The sequence below is a fragment of the Magallana gigas genome, chromosome 2 (genome assembly GCF_963853765.1).
Source record: "Magallana gigas chromosome 2, xbMagGiga1.1, whole genome shotgun sequence".
Lineage (NCBI taxonomy): Eukaryota > Metazoa > Mollusca > Bivalvia > Ostreida > Ostreidae > Magallana > Magallana gigas.
Genome location: NC_088854.1, coordinates 38181464 through 38190078, shown reverse-complemented (window position 1 = coordinate 38190078; position 8615 = coordinate 38181464). Strand labels below are relative to the sequence as shown.

At 35.0% G+C, this 8615-nt stretch overlaps 2 protein-coding genes across 3 annotated transcripts; both read left to right on the top strand.

Moving 5' to 3' along the window:
- The first annotated feature begins 205 nt into the window (after nt 1-205).
- On the top strand, nt 206-4137 carry LOC105330624 (uncharacterized). Of its 2 annotated transcripts, none has more exons than XM_066076437.1 (5): nt 206-356; nt 1829-2392; nt 2699-3250; nt 3526-3613; nt 3705-4137. In XM_066076437.1, the coding sequence occupies exons 1-5, from the start codon at nt 296-298 to the stop codon at nt 3811-3813; spliced, it is 1374 nt and encodes a 457-aa protein (XP_065932509.1). In that variant the 5' UTR covers nt 206-295; the 3' UTR covers nt 3814-4137. The 2 variants fall into 2 exon arrangements, with proteins under 2 accessions (XP_065932509.1, XP_034300069.2); XM_034444178.2 differs by lacking the exon at nt 206-356 and adding an exon at nt 819-1097.
- Nucleotides 4138-5825: 1688 nt separating this feature from the next.
- Nucleotides 5826-8615, top strand: LOC105330642 (cartilage matrix protein). The gene is made up of 3 exons (XM_066071710.1): nt 5826-6053; nt 7579-8133; nt 8329-8615. Exons 1-3 carry the CDS (start codon nt 5987-5989, stop codon nt 8613-8615), a joined length of 909 nt encoding a protein of 302 aa, XP_065927782.1. The 5' UTR covers nt 5826-5986.

Genomic DNA, 8615 nt, shown 5'->3' with positions numbered 1-8615 from the left:
TCTCGGAGAAAAACACAAAAGAGAACTGAAATTTAAATTCTCAAAAACTCTTAAAAGGTTAAATGGTTATTCTTTATGCTGTGTCAGAGACGTCGCTAACTAAACTTGTTTCATTTTCACACATTTCTTTTAAATCCCTTTTATTTTACTGTCTATACAAACAAGACAACAAAACAGATCCATTATGCATTAAACAAATTGAAATTTTCTAGCGCCATTCCAAGTTACTGCCCAAATTTTATTTCGACTGTCTGTTGAAAAAGTTAAAATTCTTTTACTTTGTTAAACTATAACAATGTGTTTTGGATTTGTTGTCTTTTCTCTCTATCCCATTCTAGTTTTTTCTGCATATACAGGTAAGATTTCATAATTTACAACTAAAATAAATACAAAACTGTTTAATGTTATTAAATTTCAGAGAACTGCATTTTCTTCATAATTTCATTTTACTAATACGTCATGAATAATAGCTCTTTCTTACATCACGGAAGTATAATGGCTAGTTTTTACCCATGCATTCATAAAAAATGTACGAACTTCGGTCCACTTTCTTTTCATTTCTATATTACAAAAGTAAAACTGTCTATTCCCCATTACATTACAATTGATTTCTTATTTATATATCAAAATCATGATATCTTCACAAAGCATCAAACATGAATGTCATTAAGACCCGGGTGATATTTACACGCATACACGTCTGCGAAACACAATTTCATTATTTCGATAATGCCCGCGAATAGAGACCCGCTTTCCTCAATGATTTTTCTTTGAATTGCTCCTGTTGACATTTTCAGAAATGTATTCTATAGGTACAATAGAAAGGAGTTAAAACCAAATATGCAGTGGGGGAATTTCAAGTTGGCACTGTCTGCAATAACTTCAAATAAAAATTTAAACTCAATAACTTTGCCTAATCATCAGGAAGGGTGTGGTTGAAGAATCATCGACATGTGATATTAATTAATTAATTGATTATACATTATGTCATACATATAAACGTGGACCATTAGTTTTTTCCTGTACCCCTGGGATGTATCTGTGGAGGCTTTTATTGATTCTTTTGGGAATATCACCTGTTCTATGTGTATACAAAGGTATAGTAGTCACAAAAGTGTGTACTTCCTTGAAAATAATTTTTTTTCGTTTTTTACTTCTTAAATTTTTTTAAATAAATCAAATTATGAATGATATCCAAATTAAACAATTTACATTTATAAATGATGAATTATAAAAGGAAGGTCCCTGTAATTTAGATTGAATATCTTGGACTTTACTTATATTCGATACAAATGGAAACAAGATTACTCAAAGTGAAACTTACCAGAGCCGTTAGAAACATTTCATTTAATATATAAACCCCATTTCATTTTTTTTATATGATAGTTTCATATTTCTTCGTTATTAGTTACATAGATTATGTGAATCTTTAAAATCTATTTTAAAATATTAACAAAAACGTGTTTTATTTTCATAAATAATTATTAAAAGCAACATTATTAATATAAAACTAAATTTTGTGTGAACATTGTAATTTCCCGATACAATCATATATTCATGTAGTTTTGGAAATTTTTTTACACCATTGGAAAAAAAATCTTCAAATTTGAGGAACAAGGTAATTTTAAAATGACTTAGCAATAAAATAGGTATACGTACATGTATTTGAAAGCAATGAAAGAATTTCAGTGATTCGTATATAAGCACGAAACACAAAAACATTTTACTTCCTTTAAAAGAAAATGGAGTTACGCTATTTGTATTGTGTATGTAGGGAGGGTCATGTTAGATCTTATTTTTATTTATTATAACAATTACATTTTTTCAGATGTTGTCTTCATGGTCGACAAATCCACATCCCTAAACAGCACAGAATATGACAAGTCTCTCCAGTTTGTTCATGACGTCATACAATTGTTAGATATAGGACTATCGCACACCCTAGCCTCTCTGGTGACGGTTTCTACCCCACCCACCGAAATATTCGACTTGAAGGATCACACTGACAAGTCGGATTATTTACAAGCCATCAATGACCTTATGGGAAAGGGAACGTCAGGCGACGGCAACATTAAACGTGGTCTTAACTTTGTGTGGGAAAACTCCTTTAAAACCAGTCCATTCAATCGGACCGATCCGGAACCGGAAAGAGTGGTCATATTGCTGTCAAGCACTGTCACGACAGACAATGCTGCGGGCACTGTTGCAGTCGCGGACAAGATTCGAACCGACTACAATGCCAGCATTTTCACCCTTGGTGTCGGACCTGGCGTCTATGCACAAAACACAGAACTGAGAGGTGTTGCTAATGACCCGGATGCCAATTTCACGCACTTTGTGGATACATTTGATGATCTTTGGTGTGTTGTTCCAATCATCGTAGCTAAAATAGGTTATATTATTATTATTTTCATAGGTTACATATACATGTAGTATTATTTTCATAGGTTATGTTATTATTTATTTCAACTTAATCAATTATCTGCAGTGCTTATATGTTCCATGTAAAATTATTACGCAGAATTTACACTTTAAACTCTTTGTACGCATGAAAAGGTTCTATATCACAAAAAATGCTAAATTACATGTAGCCTAAATACTTTGGCTACGTTAAATTTGATTAGACATTTATTCGTACCATTCAACAAAATGTACTACTTCTGATAGCGTTATAAAGTCTATTTCTTTTTTTACTTAGACCCCTCTACATCACTAAGTCCGTACACAAACTGTACACTGAAACCACTGCCACCGTTCCCATCAGCCACGACAGAACCACTGTCTACGACAACATCTCAAACGTCAACAGCACCCACTGAAATAACAACAATAACACCAGAAACAACATCAACTACAGAACAAGCAACCACAACACCAACAACCATAGCAGGAACAACTACAGCACCAGCAACAATTGGAAGAACAACCGCAGCATCAGCAACAACCACGGCAGCAGTACAAACCACAATAGCGACTACAACTACAGCGCCAGCAACAATAGCAGCTACAGCTTCAACTTCAACCTCTATGACAACAACAGCAGAAGCTACAACAGGAGTTACAGCTTCTACAACGTCCCAGGCCAGCACAGCAACCCCATCAACACTGTCGTTGTCTACGTCATCACTCAGCAGAACATCGTCATCCACAGCATCTTCATCAGCGACCACGCAACACGCTTCAACAACGCCTACTATTCTGGGACCTGCGGAGTCGGCCGCCGCCACTTCGGAGACTTCCGCTGGTTCTGGTACTTTTAAAGCCTTTAACATATAAAATGACTGCATTTTGGCATTAAAACTATTTTGATCTTATATTAAAATCTATGTGAAATATTTTGATTAATTCTAATACATTTTATTGAAAATGAACCTTTAAGGATAAAATTCACAGAACATTAAATACGATTTAGTTGTTTGCTGGAATTCTCCTTACAACCTTCGTTAATATCTAAAACCGGTATACTGTCTTAACTTCTCCATAGAAGTATCTACACGTCTAAAGAGGTATACTTACTTTTTACAGGTACCGCAACCATCGCCGGTGCAGTGGTTGCCATTTTAGCCGCTGCTGTTGCAGGCGCGATTCTTCTGATATTTTTTATCAGAAAAAGGTAATACATTATGCAACCTTTTTTAGTATGTTTAAATATAGACATTCTCTTTCAATCTTCTGATGTTTAACTGCTTGCGTTTGCGTTTTAGACGTTCCTCTCCCAGTAGAGAAGAAGGGTCCATCTTGGCCATTGTTCGACAGTATAAATCTGCGCCGATTGGTCCCTCAAAGGCAACTTTCTCGTATCACAGATTCTAGATCCGCCACCGTTGAACGTGAATAACGTAAATAACGTTCAGAGATACGGCCTATCTTTGTTGGAAATGGAACTTTTGTCCCTCATGCTGTGTGATATCATAGCAGGGATAAAATTTTCGTTAAATGTATGTACATGCATGTATGTATCTATAAATCTATGATTGAAATATCATAAATGAACATGAAACAGAGGAGCAGACGACTGTATGAGAGTTCGATGTTCGATATATGGATGCGCAGCATGATTTGGTTGGGTTGCAAGCATGAATGGTGCTTATTCAATACAGTTATATGAGATTTACCAGTACATGCAAATGAAACACTATTTTTGTCCCCCGCCGCAACGCGGTGCGGGGACTTAGAAATGCCGGGCGTCCGTCCGTGCGTCCGTGCGTCCGTGTGTCCGTGCGTCACACTTTTTTGTAAGCGCTCTCATGCCTACAAATTTTGACGGATTTTCATTATATTTATACCAAATGTATATACCACTATTACCTTGGTCAAGTTCGAAAATCAGCATTGGTCGATACTTTTTGTTGGAGTTATGAGACTTTGACTTTATACAAAAATTGACCTTGTAAGCGCTCTCATGCCTACAAATTTTGACGGATTTTCATTAAATTTATACCAAATGTTTATACCACTACTACCTTGGTCAAGTTCGAAAATCAGCATTGGTCGATACTTTTTGTTGGAGTTATGGGACTTTGACTCAATAATGACTCCGTTTTATCCAAAAATTGACCTTGTAAGCGCTCTCATGCCTACAAATTTTGACGGATTTTCATTAAATTTATACCAAATGTATATACAATTATTACTTTGGTCAAGTTCGAAAATCAGCATTGGTCGATACTTTTTGTTGGAGTTATGAGACTTTGACCGCAATAATGACTCTGTTTTATCCAAAAATTGACCTTGTAAGCGCTCTCATGCCTACAAATTTTGACGGATTTTCATTAAATGTATACCGATGTTTATACCACTATTACATTGATCAAGATCGAAAATCAGCAATGGTCGATCCTTTTTGTTGGAGTTATGGGACTTTGACCGCAATAATGACTCCGTTTTATCCAAAAATTGACCTTGTAAGCGCTCTCATGCCTACAAATTTTGACAGATTTTCATTAAATTTATACCAAATGTTTATACCACTAATACTTTGGTCAAGTTCGAAAATCAGCATTGGTCGATACTTTTTGCTGGAGTTATGGGACTTTGACCACAATAATGACTCCGTTTTATCCAAAAATTGGCCTTATAAGCGCTCTCATGCCTACAAATTTTGACGGATTTCCATTAGATTTATACCAAATGTTCATACCACTAATACTTTGGTTAAGTTCGAAAATCAGCATTGGTCGATCCTTTTTGTTGGAGTTATGGGACTTTGACCACAATAATGACTCCAGTTTATCCGAAAATTGGCCTTGTAAGCGCTCTCATGCCTACAAGTTTTGACGGATTTTCATTAAATTTATACTAAATGTTTATACCACTAATACCTTGGTCAAGTTCCTAAATCAGCCTTGGTCGATGGACTCGATACTAGACAGCTTGACCGGCGGGGGACCAAGGAATTCTATTCTTGTTTCTTTATAATACAAGAATCAGTGTACTTTGTATTTTTTACAAAAATATCCTAAATATCCCGAATATCCTAGCACTACATTGACGAATGACGTACGTAACGCATGAAGACGAGTAAATGTGTTCATCAGTCCATAGACACTAACAGAATTCCAATGATTATGTTTTGATTATGTTTTTGTTTAAATTTTTAGCTCAAATCAAACGTTTTTTGTAATACTGTGCGCTATTGTATACAAAATAAATTTTTGTTATTATTTTCATTTTCTTTGCTTTTAATTGAAAAAAAAATCGTTTTTTAAGCTTAAAGTTGACCCATTTGAAGAGACATACAAGGGTTAACAGACAACGCCTCTGTAATCGGTTTATACTTTATAACTATTGCAAGGAATGGTCAAAGTTCTTTAAATGTCCCAATAGGTCGACCAAATAAAAGTTTATTTTGACGCTTTGTGAAATTGACCATTGTGCTTTCAATAGATGGAGTATATATATATATTCATTACTTTGTCACGGTGGTTCAATCGGAATTTCCTTTAGTATCGGAAGTGTAACATGATTTCCTCCATTAACGAGTGAAATGAAGTTTGAGGGGACAGTTTTCGTGGGTTGTCTTGTTCTAGTCTGTGTCTCAGCAGTATATAAAGGTCAGTCTACACTCAGGATTCCAAATTTATCCAAGTCTTAAAATATTGTACATGTCCTTCTTATTTTTCTTTATTTTATTGTTAATGTATAAAATCAATTAACTCTAGAATACTTATGAGAGGCTTGAAGAGGATTAACGTAAAATGTCCATGTCATAAATTCATTTAGTATTTAATTTCAAAGTTTATATAGAATATAAATTGGCTATTTTTCTTTTAATTTTTTTTATTAAAAGTTATACATATATATATGTAAGTTGTATCATCAATTAAAAATGTAAAATAGATATTTCCAATAGGAAATACGGTATGAAAAAAAAAACACGAGAAAAGACTCTTTTAACAACGCAAAGTTGTTAACCACGGACTGAAATTGTCAAGATTTTTTGCGCTTTGGATTAACTTTTTTTTCGGGGGGGGGGGGCGATTTTTGTTTTGAATTTTTATAACAAGTTTTGAAATGTGCAATCAATGTGTTTATATCTTGCTGTAACCAAGAATTGGTTGAAACGAAATCGCTACAGATTTTGTTAAACGATCACTTAATTTATTTTGTTATCCATCGACTATTAGTATATGACTTGCGTCCTTTTTCAACTCATGTGAGGGTCCCACCAAACCTAACATAATTCAAGTTTGATAAGAGCTGCATTAACGTCATAGGCTTTACATTATGCCAGTGCATGTTTCAGGGCTATCAATTCGGATATAAAGTGTTATACATCGTGCACAATGAAAGGATCGTTTATAATCTGTGCATACAAAAATAAATCGATTTTGGGTACTGAGCATTTGCTTGAAGCGATGCACACACTTTTTTTACCATTTTTTTTTTAAATTAATGAACAAAAAAGAACACATAAGGATAATTATTTCTACATCTCAATTCAAAATACGACATTGGTCCAGTATTTCTTCATCCATGTTTTACTTAATATCTTTTTTGTTCACTTCTACACGAGTTTTAAAAATGAACAATTAAACAAGTCTTAAGTGTATTTGACTACATGTATATTTAAAGGGTGTGAGAATAAAATCGCTACAGACTTTAAAAAAAAATGTCTAAGTAAAATAAACGGAAGATCAAAAGAAATAATTGACCGTTCATTCAGTTTTAAAACCTACACAAAACAATCAATGCTTAGAATGAAATCATAGAATATGGCTATGTGTTGATTACTTACTAGCATTTGAATTAACGTCTTCGCGTGGTCACGAAGTTGTTTGAATACTTTTTTTTTCTGTGCCAAAAGGCCGACTTGTAAAAATAATGATCAACCGTGACTAATAATGTACATAAGCTATTCATAAGACCATATATAAGTTTAAAAAAAGCATGACTCGTGCGGATTTACATTTCCTATGAAAATAATTTAATGTGGGCAAACAAAGAAGGCATGACTCGTGAAGATTGATATTCCCTTGAATAACACGTAGGAAACTCAAAGACACTCTTAAATAAAGGTTACACTAAACAAAAAATAGACAAAAATTTATCGATTCTTAAATATTTTTTTTATTTCAGATGTAGTGTATGTTATGGACCGCTCCGGAAGTGTTAAGGAGGCTGACTTTGACGAGTCTGTGGACTTTGTGTACAACGTCACAGACTACCTGGCGATCGGGACGTCAGAGATGCAGGTCAGCATCGTCATCTTCTCCAGCTCCCACACCGAGGAATTCGATCTCAATGACTTCACGACCAAAGCCGACCTGCTGAACGCCATTAAAAATCTACGGGGCACAAGAACCACTGGCAAAACATACACATATGACGCAATTGACTACGTCAAAGACAACTCTTTTACGTCTGGAAAAGGTGGAAGAAGCGGAGCGAATCGGACAGTGGTCATTCTCACGGACGGACTTTCAAATAACTTTACACGAACAGTTACTGCAGCAGACGAACTTCGCGCTGGATTGGGAGCGGAAGTATTCGCGATTGGAATCGGGTCAACGGTCTCCAAATCAAATGACGAACTGAAAGGAATCGCCAGTGATCCCGACTCTTACTATGTTCACTATATCGATACATTTGTGTATCTCTGCAATTTGATTCCAGCATTGGTTCCAAAGCTTGGTACTACACATATATATCTTTTATATTTGCATAGATACAATATGTAATTAAAAAATAATATTGTCATTTAAAGTTAAAAAGGATTAAGTAAATAAACCATATAGTTGTTGCAAAACCAACCAAATAGTTGTATCTAATGATGTATAGAAATATTGCTGTCAAAATTAAGTAAGTTCTATGCTCTTGGAATTCCAGACAGCACAGTGACCCCTGCGTTACTAGCCGACTGTCCCACCCCACCTTCTACCACGCAAGAAAGTACAACAGCAGCAGCAACAACAACAGGAAGTACAAGTAGCAACACAGACCTGGCAACAGCAACAACGACAGCGACAACTTCAGAGACAACATCAAAGAGAACAGAAACCAGTACATCCAGCATCACAACAAACAGCGCGACAACTGTTATACAGACAACTAGAGTCGACACAACACTTGCAGCAACAGGAACAACTCAAATTATACAAAAGACAGGTACTTAA